The sequence below is a fragment of the Mus musculus genome, chromosome 18 (assembly GCF_000001635.26).
Source record: "Mus musculus strain C57BL/6J chromosome 18, GRCm38.p6 C57BL/6J".
Lineage (NCBI taxonomy): Eukaryota > Metazoa > Chordata > Mammalia > Rodentia > Muridae > Mus > Mus musculus.
The window spans coordinates 10000753-10018907 of NC_000084.6; the positions used below are offsets into that span (position 1 = coordinate 10000753).

Consider the following 18155-nt stretch of genomic DNA (forward strand, 5'->3'; position numbering starts at 1 on the left):
TAGCCCTGGCTGTCCTGAACGCAGAGATCCACCTGCCTCTGCCTCCAGAGTTCTAGGATTAAAGGCATTTGCCACCACTGCCCAGTCATATAAGACTTTCAAAATAATATTTCATAATTCATATAAAGTTGAAAATGACTCTGTGATATCATAGTGACCCATGAAATTGGGAAGTAATAGTGCTATAAGACTGAGAGAAAATAGGAGGAAAGAGGAGTAGATCTCACCAAGATAAATTATATCCATATTCAAAATTCCTAACACTAAAAAAAATTGACAGAATGATCTGATTCTAACTTCTGTACAGTAACTACTTTTCATGATCTTTCCTATTAGATAATCAAGCCCATACACGTGGGCATAGAAACTATACGTGTATGGCAGGACAGTGATTCAGAAGTAATATGTGAGATGCTAGTCAAGTAATGGGTCCCAATGTGGGGTTTAAACCAGGCTCTGCTTTGCTGTTTCTATACAAACACTGAAACAGTTAAAGAGCAATATTAAAATAATTACAATAAATAAAAAATAAAGACCAAGCTTTATTTAACCTTCACCTGTAACTACCAGAAAATGTTATGAATTTCAGCTCCAGAGGCTAGATTCATACACCTCTTCCAAAGGAAGACTGTATACATACAGCTAAGCTACACAGTTGAAGCTCTGTGGGGCTTAAATGCAATTGCAATGTGCTTACTGCAGCTGTCCTCATTTCCAATCTAATCTCAGGCAGGATTTCTGAGGAGTATAAGAATTAATGATTATCTGTGAGTCTTTTGAAAAATATAAAAAGGTGGGTCAAAGGCTTAGCTGTTTGAGACTGGAGAAAGAAGCCAGGCATGTGTAAAACAAAATGGATAATACATAATCCTTATAAATTGTGGGCTAAGAATCACTGTCTAATGTAATCACCTCTAAGCATCGCAAAGCTATCCCTAATAAGATAAATACATCTATTACAGGTTAGGAATTGCCTTCAGGATTATATTTAATATACAGACTAAAATTCATTACTAACCTTAAGAACTTTGGCGTTCACAGATTCTTTCTCTTTATAAAAAAATCGAACCATTTGAATAGTTAAGTAAGCAGGTAGCCGGCTGATCTTAGACTAAGGAGAGAAATGAGAAAAATTCGTTTAATCTATGCCATATAAGGGTTTTCTGTTGTTGTTGGTTTTTTGTTTTGTTTTGTTTTGTTGGTTTGTTGGTTTTTGACAGGAGCACATAAAAATAAAGATTAGACAAGATTAACTGGCACACAGTCTCTTTGCTTTTCTGTGTGTAGTGAGGGTGAGCATCTGCATGTGTACTTACATGCATGTGTATTTACATGCATGTGTACTTACATGCATGTTTACAGTGTATATGTGCAAGAGCACATGTGTGACTGACTGTGCATGTGGAGTCACTGCTCCAACCAGCCAGCTCCACCTCCAGCACCCTGGGATTAGAGACAGGAAGTCATGCCTCCCCAGTTTCTTCATGAGTTCTGAGGCTCCAAACTCCAGTTCTCAGGCTTGCACAGCAAGCAGGTTTCCTAATGAGCCACCTCCTTCCCCTTGAACCCTTTCAATGGAATGGAACTCAATCTCAAAAGGAAATATATAACTTACAGATTTGATGTACAAAGCATTTCTCTGCAGTGTTGGAGACTGTTTAGTAATTTCTTCCTGAAGTCGCTAAAAAAGGACATTACAAACAACCAAACATCAAATTTAAAAACTATCCCCTGCAACACAAAAATCACATATCTAATTTTTAAAAACAGCACTATAATAATATATCAGTGGATTTATCCCAATAAATAACAATTAGAATAAACATGATATAGTATCATAAGATAAGAAATCATATAATATACACTATTAAGAACCCCTCTGAGGGGGTCAAGGACACAAGAACACGGCCCACAGAACTAACTAGGCAAGGCTTATAGGAGCTCACAGAGACTGACGCAACAATCAAAAAGCCTGACATGGGACTGAGCTGTGCCCTGCGCACATGCTTTGGTTGTGTAGCTTGGTGTTCTTAAAGAACTCAAATCAGTGGGAGTGCAGGTGTCTCTGATTCTTTTGCCTACTTTGGAACCTTTTTCTTCCTACTGGGTTGCCTGAATACTAGGGGAGGTACCTAGTGTTACTGTAACTTGTTATGCCCTGTTTGGTTGATATCCCTGGGAGGTCTGTCCTTTTCTGATAGGAAATGGAGGAGGAGATGGGAACAGAGGGTAGGGGAGTGAGAGTCAAAATGGGGAATGGGACTGGGGCGGGGGGGGGGGATGGCTGCAATTACGATGTACTATAGAAGAGAAAAATTAATTTTTAAAAGGCTCTGAATACAATGTTGCTCTAAGTCAGGAAGGTATGCTATAGTGTTATTTTATTAAATAATAAAGCCTTCTGTTACCCTGTATCTATGAATTATCAGAATACTGAGACTAGAAATTAAGAGAATGTAGGAAACCCTGGTTCTTCATGCATTATATATAAAAGCCTGCCAGCATCAATTAGGTTAATTTTAAATCTAAGAAGAATTAACAAAGAAAACTTGTTAATCTAACGCAGCAGTCCTCAACCTATAAGTCACAACCCCTTTGGGGGATGAACCACCTTTTCACAGGGATTGGATATCATATATCCTGCCTATCAAATATTTACATAATGACCCACAACAGTAGCAAAATTACATTTATGGAGAAACAAAAATAATTTTATGGTTGGGGGTCAGCACAACATGAATGCTATTTAAGGGTCACAGATTAGGAAAGCTGAGAACCACTGATACAAGGGATGTGAGAAAATCTTAGGTGTGGTTTACTTCCCCCAGTCACGTTTTCAGAGTGATGTAAAAACAACACAAATTAGTGCATGCTGGAAACCTCGGAAACAACCTGGCATATAGCTCATCTGTAATAAGGAGTCTCTAATATTGCCACTATAACAATATATATATGTATATATATATATATATAAGTATATATGTATGTATATATACAGTGTTATATATACATACATATATATATAAGCAAAACTAAACAAATATGGACTAGAAAACCTTACTGTTTATAATTTAGTATCTTACAATTGTGCAACTTAAGTCTAGTTTTTAAAAAAAAATTACCAATCACATTATAAAAGGATCACTGTGGAGCTTTAACACATAGCTATGCACAGGTGAAGCATGGAGTAAAATGACTTAAGAAAATCGACAAAAATAGCTATGTAGTAACAGTAATGCCTTTATGCCCAGGTGGAGACCAGCCTGACATACAGAGTAATTTCCAGGACAGCCAGGATGAAACAGAGAAACCCAAATAAGGAAAAAGAAAAGAAAAGAAAAAATTCAAACAAATAATAAAATCTTTAAAATTATAAAGAAAATAATTCAAAAATGTGTATTTCAATCAAGTAGAAGTAGGTGTGGTGGTACACAGCAATTCCAGCACTATGGTAGCTGATGCAAGAGGACTGTAAGGTCCTGGACTTATATACACACATGAATACATACATTAGCTACTATAAGTTGTCATCTAGGACTCCCAAGTATCACTTGGCTATAATTTTACAAAATTAAAAAATCTGCCTGCAGAATCCTTGCCACAGCATTCAATTCTAATGCAATAACATTAACATTATATTTTGCATGCCCTCTAAATTGAATTCAGTAATATATAAAACTATGTTAATGTCTCATGAGATAAAAGCCCAAATGAAGTGTGAAGAATCACCCAGGTAATCCTTGGTATACAGAAAAGCTGTGCTCTATCTATCGAGGACACCCTGAGCCATGAACTCACTAAGCTATGCTCCTAGGTAGATTCCTGGACACTTCTGGCCACGTTTCCATCAACCAATCAACAGGTAACCTTTGGGGTGTTTCCATTTAAAGATATCTTACTTTACCTACAGTGTTGAACCTCCATGATAGTAGCCTAACTCATACTCAGACCAAATGCCTTCTTCGTAAGGCACAGTACAGTATCCTCATACTTAGGAATGCTGTATGCTTGGGGATAAATTCTAAACACCAAAATTAACAACGAAAATAAAGAACCACCTTTGACTTTACAAATACATTTCAGCCAAGAGACATATCCACAAATATGGAACCCACAAATGAGGCTCAACCATGACTTCCTTACCAATTTCAGCCCTGTGAAAAGATACTTCACTTCCTGGTTAATGAAACAACTAAGTTGAAGTTGATTTTCCTTTCCTTTGGTGACCTCTTCTTCTTCAGATTCTGTACATTTCATGCTTTGTAAATTAAGGAATGGCAACAGGTATTCAATTTGTTAATCTTGAAAAGAATAAATTATCATAGAGTTAGTAATAGTCATTCATTGATTTATTCTAAATATTAATCTCCCAATTAAAATTCACTGCAACATGCTTAAAAATGTTCATTTGCCTACCCACTTTATCAAAAATGAGTATGTGTTTAAGAGAAACAAGGACTCTTACAAAATATAAGTTGTCATTATGATTCTAATGTATCTTAATAATCCAAAGGTAAACAGAGATATTCTCCAAATTTCTACCTTTAACCCAAGAAAACAAGTTCCTTGAATTCATGTACATTATTAATATACGAATTTCACATAACTGAAACTACTCTATGAGATAAATTAAAGAGACACAGAAAAACATGTTCTTAAGAAAAAAGTAATGAATATCCTTAAGATATATATACATTTATCTAAAGCTCAAAATCCCTGAAAGACTATTTTATTATTTTCTAATTCTCACAACTATAAGTTTTTAGGCATAGAAACCTGAGGCCTGCAGTGCCAATCAGCCAACTATGCTTTTAGTGACAATTACTTCTTAAAAATTATAAAGACCATCTATACAAAGCTTGGCTCAAAAAGGATACGTAGTTTCAAACTCAACACCAAAATATTGATCAATTAAGCTTTTCTTTTTAGAAGGTGTCACCGCTGGTGCAGATGAAGAATCCGTCTACAAAATTAAAAAGAAAATTCTAGTTTTACTTTTTGTAGATCTCAACACAATCCTAATTACTAATGCATACTTAAGATTTTGTTTGGTTGGTTGGATGGTTTTTCGAGACAGTTTCTCTGTGTAGCCCTGGCTGTCCTGGAACTTGTGAAATCCTGTGACAAAGATGGGGACAGGGCCTGGAGAGATGGGCTCAGTTTGTAAAGTACTGGCCCTGCAAGCAAGAGGACCTGAATCCAATGCCCAGAACTCATATTTAAAAAGCAAGAACAGTAGTGACTGCTTGCAATCTCAGAAGCGTATCCACTCAAGCCACAACCACGCCCCCACCAATCATCAAGGTGGGAGCATGGCAGTATAAAAAGGTTAAAAACACATAAAATACATTTGTTCATGGATGGAGGCATATGATTAACAGAAAGAAATGACAATTATAAAGGTACCCAGCCAAAGCTGGACTCAATGACATAAAGTAAACATAATTGTATCTGAAAAGAGAGATAAACTCTCTAACTCTGGAGTTGAGGGCTAAACAATACTCATTCATCAATTGACAGGTCATCCAGGCGAAGAGATTTATCTGTAGACCAGGCTGGCCTCGAACTCAGAAACCTGCCTGCCTCTGCCTCCCAAGTGCTGGGATCAAAGGCGTGCGCCACCACTGCCCAGGATACTTAAGATTTTTAAATGATTTAAAAATGATTTAAGATATTGTACTTCATTCTGATTCAAAAACATTACCAAAAGATTAAACATGTAGATAAACATGAATAGGTTACATTTAGAAATGGACTAAAATGCAAGTCCTTAAAATCTAAGTACAGGCTGTATAGGCTGATGCAGAAGATTATCATATACACATACGCACACACACACGCACGCACGCATGCACGCACACTCTCTCTATATGCATGTATGCCTACATGACAGAAGAGGACATCAGATCTCATTACTGACAATTGTGAGCCACCATGTGATTTCTGGGAATTGAATTTATAACCTCTGACTAGTATCCAGTGCTCTTAACTGCTGAGCCATCTCCCCAGCCTGATATCTACCTATTAAGATGGATTGATTTAAAGCTTTTCAGAGGAAAAAAACAAAAAGAAAATTAAAATAAAACACAAAGTTGTTGAGGTTTGGTCTGTCATTTCTATGATTTTTGGAAGCTACGCTCTTGTGCTTCCTATATACTCAGGTAATATTTCCTTTTCAGACCTCTGATAGCCATAGTCTTACTATAAGCTTAAGCTGTTTAGGATTTAAGATATTCTAGGTCTAAGAAGTTATTTTTAGGATGGTAATACAAGTTTGGATAAAAACTGATTTAGATACAGAGCCTTAAATTCACCATGATAGGTCAAGTAATAGAATACTTTCTCATGAGTTGCCAAATATGAACAGACTAGACTTTTTGAATATATCTCTTACATAATTTTTATAATAATTTCATAATTGTTCCTAGGCTATGTTTTTTATTATTATTATTATTATTATTATTATTAAAGAGCTTTTTTATTAAGGCAAAAAAAAGTGGGGGGTATTGTTGATGTTTGCTCTGTTAGTATGTATTTTAATGCTGAATTCTAGTCTAGGCCTACTAGTGAATTCTCATGTTTACCAGCTTTGGTTTTGCAAACCTTGTTCCTTGATTTAATTAAATTGGCTACAGCCAATTACTGGAGGGATTAGAGGTAGGTGGGTTTTGAGTTACCTTGCTAGGGGTAGAAAAGAAAAGGGAGTGAGGAGAGATCAGGTGGAGAAGGAGGAAGAAGAACAAGAGGAGAGGAGGAAGCCACCATGAGGGGAGATAGACCATGAGCACATGGCCAGAAGAAACAGCAAGATTATAGGGTACACTGCTAGGGAAGCAACCAGGTCAGCAATTAGAAAAGTAGATTAGGGGTGACCCCCAATAACTGTCAAAACCAAATAAAATAACCATAGTCTGAGTCTTGTTTATTTGTAAACTATTCAGGGATAAGCTTAAATTTGTTATACTACACAAAGTGGCATGATGAAAATCTCTAATCACAACACACTTCACTTACCTCTCTACCAGAATCATCCTCTATGGCTTCTAGTTTCTGTTGCAGGACTCTCATCATTTGTATCCAGCATTCGTTAGCATCCTGTGATATAAAATGAGACAGGGTTTAATCTATAAAACTCTTTTAAGCTATTGTTTCCTTAGGGAAGGAAGATAATTTCTTCTTTAAAATTATTCAAGCAGATCTGGGTATGATGATGCACACCTACAATCCTACCCTTGGGAAGCAGAGGTAGAAAGACTGCCACAAATTCAAGGCTGTCTGATATACATAGAATCCCAGGCCAGTTGGGGTTATACAGAAAAACCCTGTCTCAAAACAAACACCATTCTTACCTGGCTGGATGCAGCAGTGCCCATCTTACTCTCAGCACTCAGAAGGCGTAAGGCAGGAAGATGGCCATCAGTTTGAGACCAAACTAAGTTACATCTAAGTTGGAGGCCAGCCTGGGTTGCATAGCAAAACTCATTCTCAAGAAGTAAAACACCTGCTGCCAAACCTGGTAACATGAGTTTGATCCTTGAAATCCACATGATAGAAAGGGAAAACTGACCCCTGACCCCCAACCTCCATATATGCACAGTGCCACACATATCCCAAGCCCACATACATTTACACATTTCACACAAAATGAATAGAAATGTAATTCCAATTTTTCTAAACTTTTTAAACATTTATCTGTGCGTGTTCCTGAGTGTATGGATCCCTGGAACTGGAGGATTTGAGTACTGAGCGCCAAACCTGAGTCCCCTGAAGAGCAGCAAGCACTCTCAACCACTGGGCTGTACCTTCAGTCCCTTAATTGTATTTTGGTCATCCACAATAATAACTACTTTAATCAAATTGGTATAAGAGTTTTCAAAACATAAAAAATTTCAGAAGATTCATCTACAGATTTTGTGTTCCTAAATTGCACTACACTATTGCAGGTATTTCAAAATATTATTGACTACAAAAGGTCCTGGTAGTGAATACACATATATAGGAATACAATTTCCATGCAGGGACTAGAGCCAGAAGAAAGGGTGAGAGCTGAAGATTTGCGGAAGGGAGCCACAGAGTGGTGAGACCTAAGAGAGCCACAATCACATAAATGACAATCAAGGACAAGACCAAAACACTACAGAGTGGGTTTTCATAATTTAAGCAAAAGGAAGGAGCCACAAGCTGAAGAAAGATGAGCAAGGCAGAAAATACGTGATTAAAATCAGAGGCATCAAACAGATTTAGACTGAGGCAGCAAATCACTCATAGTGACTACCTTATTGGTACCAAACAAGAATCAATTTCTAATATTCATTTTTTGCCTCATGTGTATGTGTGTAGGTGTATGACACATATGTGAGTGCCCGAGGAAAGCTCAACAGCACGTTTTCCTGGAGCTGCAGTTAAGAGTAGTTCTGAGCTACCCAATATGAGTGCTAGGAACAGAACTTGGGTCTTATGGAAGAGCAATAAATGCTCACACATTTAAAAAACAAAAAAACAAAAAAAATGGGGGATTTGGGAAAAGAATCATCTATCTCTCCAACCCCAAAATTCCACTTATTTTTAATTTATCTATCGTTTTTTTTTTTTTTTTTTTTGCAGGGTGGGGTGAGGGTGTGGGTATAGAACTCAAACCCAAAGCTTCATTGATGCTAAAGAAGTGCCTAATCATTTAGCTGTACCCCTCCTCTTATCTGAATGTTTAAAGAAACACTTGGGCCTGTGTGACAAATATACAGGGATTAAAAACAACATCAAGATGACCAGGTAAGATTATACACAATCTAGACAAGATACTGATATGAACAAGAGCAGACTGATACTTGTGTCTCCAATTACTATACTGAGTGCAGAAAACCTTGGATTAGAGATGACTAAGTGGGAAATCCTTGCTGTCCAAGCATAAGGACCTGAGCTTGAATGCCCAGAACCCATGTCAAAGTCAGACCTGCAGCTTAAGCATTTGTAATCGCAGTGCTAGCAGGAGAGAGAACCCTCAGAACCTGTATGCCAGCCAGCCTGGAGGGCACAGTGGAAAAACAAGAGTGGCTGTATTAAGTTGGAAAGCAAGGACCAGCACCAGAGGTTGTCCTCTGACCATCACATGCATACTGTGACATGTGTGTACCCACATTTACATATAAACACAAAGATAATATAAACTTTTTACAAGATGAGAGACACCCGTCCCTTTTACCTGCTGAAGATACTGCCCTTGTTCGCCCTTCTCTGCAAACTGTGGAAAGGCCATGTGCAGAAACTGCAGCAGAATAATAGGTGGGATACTAGAAGAAGTTTTATCCATGGAATCAAACAAATCTCTAAGAGCTTAAAAAGAAAACAAACATTGGTTAAGAAAAACAGTAATGCATTGAATACATGGTTGTTTTTGTAGTAAAGAAGATGTTCGCCAGGTGGTTGCACATGCTTTTAATCCCAGCACTTCAGAGGCAGATTGCTGAGTTCAAGGCCAGCCTGGTCTACAAAGTGAGTTCCAGGACAGCCAGGGCTACACAGAGAAACCCTGTCTCGGAAAAAAAAAAAAAAAAGTTCTAAAACTATACAACACTATGAATACTGATGGGCACACTTCAAATGAGTGGCTTGTATGATATGTTACTTACATTTCAATAAAACTTCTGAGGAAAAATAGTACAACTCTAAAACCTTATCTAATCCAATTACTTATGGGATGGCTCATTTTTAGTCGGGCATGGTGGTAGGCATCCATAATCCAATCTCTTAAGAGGCTGTGGCAATAAGCTCTTGAGTTCAATACCAACTTGGACTACATGGCAACATCCTGTCTCAGTAACTAAAAAAGTGGGGGCTATTAATTTATTATAATGTCAGTGGGCTGCAGAGATGGCTCGGTGGTTCCAGAAGACCCAAGTTCAATACTCAGCACCCGCATGGCGGCTCACAACTGTACTGTAACTGTAGTTCCAGAGGATCTAAAACCCTCGCACCAATGCATTAAAATCAAATAAATTATTACAATGTCAGATTTTTCTCACAGAGTAAAGAAGCACGGGATGTCTAACCTTTAAAGAATAGCAAATGCTTAGTAGTAGGAAGGAAGCACCCTTAGCTTGCATGCATCGCTAGGTTCAATCCTTAGCACCACAAAAATAGTAATTTAGATTTATTTTCATACATATTACTTCCTTATTAACACCAACTAAGTTTTGTTTTATAACAATCACATCAATACTAAGTCTTATTTCTGTCACCCCCTAAATGTCATTCCTAGAGATTTATTAGAACCTGAAAACAAAATTACAACACAAAAAATCCAAAGGTCTGGGCTGGGGAGATGACCTAGTCAATCAAGTGGTTATCAGAAAGCACAGGAGCTTGAATTCAACTCCCAGAACCACACAAAATAGCTAGAGACAGTGGTACACACTTGTTACTCCAAAACTAGGGTGGTGGCAATAGGCGCATCCCTGGGTTCGATGACCACACATTTGCCTAAGTTCCAGGCTAATGAAAGGCCTTGTCTCAAACAAAAATAGAAATGGCTCCAGATGAGTAACACCTAAGGCTGAGTCCTGGCTCAACATACACAAATGCACAACACACAGCACACAAAAATATACCTGCAAGAACACACACATTAACAGACACTAAACAAAGAAGAAAAAAAAACCCAAAGGATTATTTTCCTTTTTCTTTTTTTTGAGACAGAGTCTCTCTTATAGCCCTGGCTGTCCTGGAACTCTGTGTAGACCAGGCTGGCCTCGAACTCAGAGATCCATCTGCCTGTTTCTTCCCAAGGCCTAGAACTAAACGTGTATACCACTCCTACCTGGCTATTTTACGTCTTTTAAGGGCAAGATGTGCCTGTTGATATTCCAGGTTATCTTTGGCCTTGTAATCTCCTGCCTCTGTCTCCTAAGTACTGGGATTATATGCATGTACTACCATGCCTGGTTCCACTTCATTAGTTTATTTTTCAAGAAAAAATTTATCACTGGTTTATAATCTGGATACAGTCTAAGCTACTTAATGAAAAGGTAAAGATACTCCAATATAAATAAAGTGACGTACAAAAAAAAAAGAAATAAAGAAAAGAAATTTGTTGCTATTTGTTTGTCCATTTGTTTTGAGACAGGGTCTCTTTATGTAGCCCTGGCTATCCTTGAACTCAGAGATCTACCTGCCTCTGACTCCTAAACGCTGGGATTAAAGACTTGTACCATCATCGCCACATTGTTGTTGTTCTTCTTTTTTGTTTTTTAATAAAAAAGGCACTATGGTTTTACCTGAAAAGATGGTTTAAGAGGTAAAGGTGGCTGTTGCCAAGCCGAAAAGCTGGGAGTTCAATTCCCCAAGGACACCCACACAATCCAAGGAGAGAACCAACCCAGTAAAGTTGTCCCTCTGGTCTCTATGCACACACACACATAAAATAACTTTCACTAACTATTACAGCCCCTCAGTACACATACTGACCTGCAGTAATATACTGTGCTGAAGCCATTTCTCCTGAAGCTCTCAACGCACCTGCATACCTAGGAAAATTAAATATAGCATGATTAAATTCATCCTGAAATTAAAATGAGAAGAAATTACTTAAAAGAACTTATTAGGATACCCTTGAAATTTCTCAAAGTATTTTTTTCTCTTCTGTTCTTACAATGGACCTTAAATGGCTATTTAAATTTAAAAGCCAGGAGCTGCAGAGATAGCTTTAAGAGCACTGGCTGCTCTTCCAGAGTACCCAGGTTCAATTCCCAGCACCAACATAGCAGCTCACAACTGTCTACAACTCCTGTTCCTGCGGGGAAAATGCCAATGTACATAAAAAATAAAAATAAATTATAAATGTAAAAGCCACACCCTTAGATGCTGTACTAACTTCCTGTATAGCACTGCTTGGAGCAAAAGCCATATACCTACTTCCAGCATTAACTTGTCTAAGATAAACTAAGTAAGTCATTGTCAGCTTAAGGTCCTAGAATAGTTTCTACTTTCACTTCCAACTTTATGATGCTCAGTTAATTTACATCAGCACAGAACATGAAGCATCCAAAAAAAAAAAAAAAAAAAAAAATCCAACCATGGTCATTTGTCACCCATGACCTCACAAAAAGAATCTCCATCTCCACTCATGACAAAGTCACTATGGTAAAATATGACTTTTCTAATGTATCCACTAAAGTAACTACTGTTAAGAGATCAAGCAGAACTACAAGTAGGAACAACCTTCATGAATCTCAACTTTAGGTTGAGTAAAAAGCTAAACCAAAAAGAGAAGCCTACATGATCCATGTGCATCCCAGAACTGCAAAGGGACATGAAAGCTGAAGTCACTGGAGGGATCTGGGGGGATGAGCAATGAACTGTAGAGAAAGCATGGCCTCTGGAGTATGAAATGCTCCAGGCTGACAGGAAAGCAGACTACAGAGCACTCACATCTCTCAAAACCAATCAAATCTAACAAGGAAAAAAATAAAAACAATCAAATCAAACATGATTGCCATGTATTCCTGTAGATATAAAGTATGTCTCAATTTAAAAACATAAAAGCAATTTGCTTATGTAAATAGGATGAAAACCGGCACAAAAAAGACGTTAAACTGCCTCCAACTCAAGAGCTTTGCCTTCCTATCATCGCTTCTAACTTTCAAAACTATAGTGACGAAACCTTTTTTTTTTTTTTTTTTTTTTTTTTTTCAAAAAAAAAAACCTAAGAGAACCAAATGGAGGCAGGGGACAAAGAACATCTTTAACTAATGAGTCACATGCCTCAAGAAAAATTCCTCTTCCCTAAAAAAGGAAATGTGGCCAAGTATGGTAGGTCACATCTTTAATCCCGGTAGAGGTAGAGACAGATGAATTTCTATAAATTCAATACCAGCCAAGTCTATATAGTGAGTTCCAGGAAAGCCAGAGACCCTGGCTCAAACAAAAAGTCTGTGATGTTATATTACAGAGTTAATTTCTAACACAACACCAAAAGTATGAGATAAAATAAGAAATTAAAATTTAACTACATTAAAATGTTCTTTAAATTTACTCCATGTGCCCTCATGTCGTGCAGTGCACACATGAGGATTAAAGGGCTTTCAGTCATTCATTCTCTCCTTCTACTTTGTTGAGGAATGTCTTACAGCATACACCAGCTAGCTAGCTTATAAGCTTCCGAGTTGCCTGTCTTTGTGCTTCCTCCCATTCAGCCACAGGAAGTGCTGGATTACAGATGCATGCCATTGTAGCTTGCAATTTACATAGGTTCCAGGAACCATACTCAGGTCAACCATATTCACTCACTGGGCCATCTTCCGAGCTCCTACATTAAAATAACTTTTAATGTGCTGTAGACATACTATTCACAAAATTAAACAACTCGGAATACAGAAGAAAATTAGCCAATAAGTCAATTTAGAATATATTTTAAAAACAGTAACTAATTTTTTTCTAAAAGGGCAAATAATTAAAAAAAACAGACCAAGGATTTAAAAAGACATTTTCTAAACGTATACAAATGTCCAATAGTCAAGTGAAAAGATGCTCATCATCATTAGACATTAGAAACATAAAGAAGATTATCAGTCACCATTTCACACCTTCAGGATGGCTGCAATCAAAGTCAGACTGTAACAAGTACTGAACAAAGATGGAGAAATTAGAACCCTCTTCCACTACCGGTAAAATGTAAAACACTGCAGTCTCTTTGGAGTTTCTCAAAATCTTAAACAGTTATCCAATGACTAAGCAATCCACTCCTATGTACATAAACAAGAGAAATGAAAGCACTGTCTAAACTTTTGTACATGAATGCTTGTGGTAGTTTGACTGAGAAATGTCCCCCACAGGTTCATGTGTTTGGACACAGTCCCCAGTTCACGATGCTGTTTGGGGGAAGTTATGGAACTTGCTGGAGTAAGCACTTCATTTGGAGTGACTTGAAGAGTTGCACCACCTCTTGTCTCCCATCTCTGATTCCTGTTCCTGCAGCCATGCCTCTTTGCTATCAAACCTTTCCCACAACTAAAGACACTATGAGTCTGGACCTGTAAGCCAAAATAAAGCTGTCGGTACCCAGCATGCCTCATACCAGCAAGGAAGCAAGGTGAAGAATGAACTCAGGGTCAGCACCACTTTAGCAAGTGCTAGGTCAAAACTTCTACTAGAGTGTGGCCTTAGGGTTTATTTTTCTTTTCTTTTTTTTTTTTTTTAAAGGCGTGAGCTACCACGCCCAGCTCTTTTTTGCTTTTTTAAAGATTTATTTATTTATTTATTATACGTAAGTACACTGTAGTTGTCTTCAGACACTCCAGAAGAAGGAGTCAGATCTCATTAGGGATGGTTGTGAGCCACCATGTGGTTGCTGGGATTTGAACTCAGGACCTTCGGAAGAGCAGTCAAAGCTCTTAACCCCTGAGCCATCTCTCCAGCCCCGGGTTTATTTTTCTTATACATTTAATAACAGTAAAACTTTGGGAAAAGGTTTCCATGTACAATTATCACAACAAAGCTTTAGGTATAGCTTTATGAAAACTCCCTAGCCAAGTAGCAAAACACCTGTGACCTTTACAATGAGTTGTACTGACTAATAAATAGTACTCGGGAAAAGGACATAAGAAGGATTTGTAATAAACATAAGGATAGTCTATTGATGGAGGATACAAAGTACATCTATCATAAGGATGAATTCTAGTCACTGAGAAAGGACGCTGAGGATAAGGGCTAAACGATGCTCAGGATATGGGCTAATGCTCAGGATATGGGCTAATGCTCAGGATAAGGGCTAAACGGTGCTCAGGATATGGGCTAATGCTCAGGATATGGGCTAATGCTGAGGATAAGGGCTAAACGATGCTCAGGATATGGAGGGGATTCAGGAAGGCTGGCTCCACAGAACAGCGAAAAGATCACAAGGTTAGACAACATCCACTCCAGCCTTCCCAGTAACCAGGCATCAGTGATTTTCTTCCTTTGAAGAAAATAGGCCCTAGTGTTCAACAAATCTGGTTCCTCCAATGCTTTCTTTAGGTGTATCTCCTACATAAACCCTTTCTTCTTTAAGCTGCTAACTTAGTTATGGTATTTTATCACAGCATTAGGAAATTAACACACTGTCCATGCCAGCATTTCTCATGATAAAGAGTGGACACAACCCAAATGTCAACAGAATTAAGTAAACTATTATATATGTGCATACCTAGAAATGGTGACAGTAATACATGTTCTTCATGGATAAACCTCTGAAACTATTATGAAAGAATAAATCCAACTGGAAGACCACATATTATATGGTGTATATATATATATATATATAGATATAGATAGATATAGATGAAATGTCTGCAAATGGGCAAACTTTTCACAACAGAAAGTAAATGAATTGCTAAAGGTGGGTAGAGAAAATAAAAGTGACTGCAGTGAGCACATGCCCTTCCTTTCTTTCTTTTGACCTCACATGTAGACCAGACACTAAAGTATGCACTATCATGCCTGGCCACATTTCCTTTCTTAGAAGAGAGGAGGGTTTCAAAACTTAGTGTGCTAACAGTTGTACAATTCTGTGAATAAAAACTATGAGTGCATTAAGAGTGGACTGGTATTAGTAAATGAGCCCCTCAAAGAAGTCCATGAAAGACAGCCATGCCACTCATCCAAAAGTCAACCACCTTTACTCAGAGACGTCTTTGGGGGACGTGGGGGGATTGCTTGATTGCTGGCCTCCAACTCACAGAGATTCAGCTGCCTCTGCCTGGGATTAAAGGTGTGCAGCTACTACTACCTGGCTTTAAACAAAGTCTTTTCAGCCTTACCTTTTAAGGGCATCTTTGAGTTCAGGCACAGAACGAATACACTGAACTGTAGCATTCATGTAACAAGTGTTACCAAGGTTTGTCAATCCACATGGCAATTCCATCTGATAAAAGGGGATGGAGTAAAATAAACACATTTATAAAATGGCATGACATACTTTAATCTCTAAACTTCACACTCTGAGTCAGGAATCATTTAGCCCTATTAACTAATACTCTAACTTCACACTAAAACAGTGTCTCACTTCCCCCAACAGAAAAATTTTACTTGCATCATGCTGGCAAGAATTCTGTAGTAATTACTGTCTAGAAAATAAGAGGATAAGCCTATCAATTCACCTGGCCAAAAAAAAAACAAAAAAAAAAAAAAAACAAAAAAAAAAAACAGGTAGCAAAAGAAACAGGTAGAAAGACTTAAAACAAGTACACAAAAACAAATATACAAATGAGCTGGGCTTGATAGTGCATGCCTGCAATCTCAATAGTCAGAACAAAGGAGTATCATGAATTCAAGATTGTCTGGGTAACACAGTGAGTCTCAGTCTCAAAAGATCTTCCCTCACTTCCAAAAACAATGTATCTAATAGTAAGTATTTGTTCGCTTTAATTTGACATGTCTTGGCCATTTTATATATTGACTTTACATTTATTTTGGGATAAAGGCCAGGCCGACCTTGGTGGAAAGCACCTGCTTTAGCACACCCTAGTTTTGACCCTCTGTACCATTTAAAAAATATATATGAAGATAAACTGTATTTAACACGGAAGGTTTTAAGAATTTAAATATTCTAGCATTTAAGCTTCTCTTTGATCCTGCTTTCTTATAAGTAGTAAATATTTCAATTGAATATTCCCAATATATACTTACTGTATATCAATTTATATCTGTATATTTATGTGTGCATTTTATAACACCATCTGTAAAATAGTTTGGTTTTGGGGGGCTTGTTTGTTTAAGACTTATTTATTTAATGTATATCAGTACACTGTTGCTGTCTTCAGACACACCAGAAGAGGTCATCGGATCTCATTACAGATGGCTGTGAGCCACCATCTGGTTGCTGGGAAATAAACTCAGGGCCTCTGGTAGAGAAGTCAATGCTCTTAACCACTGAGCCATCTCTCCAGCCCAAATAATTTTTTTTAATATCTCATTGCTTTGAAGTATAAAAGCATAAGCCCTGAATTAGAAATTCCGTATGTAATGCTAAATGTAAATTAAGGCTAAGTCAAAATCACTTCTAAATTAAGAAAAGCAACAACAATCAAAGTATACAATATCCTTCTGAGTTTTATGGTGACCTGACAATAGGCCAAGCTTAAGCTAGTTTCAAAAATATTAAAATTCTACTTATTGCTACATCAATGTTAATAGTTAGAACCTTTAGATACTACTTTCTGGAAGGCATCTTAATAACTGCCCTTCAACATAAAATCTGGTGCGTCTTACAGCGGTTGCTAACTGTTCTTCTGTCATGTCTTCTACGAAGACAGTTTTAGCAGAGGGTTCTTCTGGAAGAGCATCTGCTGACCCCATCATTAGTACAGTCATTCCCTGTACAAAAGAAATAAATTCATGAAAACACTTAAAAGCTGACAATGGTATGCTCAATAAAGGAAATCTCAAAAGCACTCAGACTACAGCATGACGACTAGCTGAAAAAAGGAAAATCTACACAAAACAGATGCCTGGCAACCTAGCCCTGGTAGTAGTTGGAGGGAGTGACTGTGTTTCTTTAGAAAGGTGAGCAGTATCTGAGCTGGGCACCATGGCAAATACCTTAATTCCAGCTCCAGAGAAGTCACAACATGGAATACTCTGAGTTCTAGTCCAGTCTGGACTCCATAGCAAGTTCCAGGACAGCTATGATAATGTGGTGAGATCCTGCCTCAAAACAACAACAAACCAATGACTGGCCAACTTGAGGCCACCACACCAAAAGACATGCTTGGATGGCCAGGAACCAGAGGCTGGATAACCCAGAAACTTAAGATAGAACCAAACTCAACTGGCCAAAGAAAGAAGAAAAAAAAAGGTTAGTGAAATGATTCCTAATGATATTCTGCTATACTCACACTAGACCAGCTGTCATCAGAGAGGCTTCCTCCAGCAACTGATGCAGAGTTGAGCAGGTACAGAGACCCACAGTCAACATTAGGCAGAACTCAGAGAACCCCGCAAAAGAGGTAGAGGAAGGATTATGGGAGCAGGAGAAGTCAAGGACACCACATGAATATAGCCCACAGAGTCAACTAAGCAGGGCTCATTTGGCTTACGGGGGCTACAGAGCCTGAGGTGACTATCAGGAAGTTTGAATGGGTCCGAACTAAGTCCTTTGCACATACTATGGTTGTGTAGCTTGGTGT

At 37.9% G+C, this 18155-nt stretch overlaps 1 protein-coding gene across 6 annotated transcripts in view; it reads right to left on the reverse strand.

Moving 5' to 3' along the window:
* The window catches only part of Usp14 (ubiquitin specific peptidase 14), a 36535-nt gene that overhangs the window by 7138 nt on the left and 11242 nt on the right, over positions 1-18155 (reverse strand). For 3 of the 6 annotated variants that reach the window (NM_021522.4, XM_030250555.1, XM_006526134.4), the window contains exons 4-12: positions 17239-17343; positions 15789-15892; positions 11461-11519; positions 9200-9330; positions 7015-7095; positions 4878-4963; positions 4144-4258; positions 1616-1681; positions 1019-1111 (exon numbers count right to left, since the gene is read on the reverse strand). In NM_021522.4, the coding sequence (NP_067497.2) occupies positions 1019-1111; positions 1616-1681; positions 4144-4258; positions 4878-4963; positions 7015-7095; positions 9200-9330; positions 11461-11519; positions 15789-15892; positions 17239-17343 (840 nt within the window). The remainder of the gene's footprint in view (positions 1-1018; positions 1112-1615; positions 1682-4143; positions 4259-4877; positions 4964-7014; positions 7096-9199; positions 9331-11460; positions 11520-15788; positions 15893-17238; positions 17344-18155) is intronic. The other 3 variants (NM_001038589.2, NM_001360884.1, XM_030250556.1) reach the window with 1 other exon arrangement.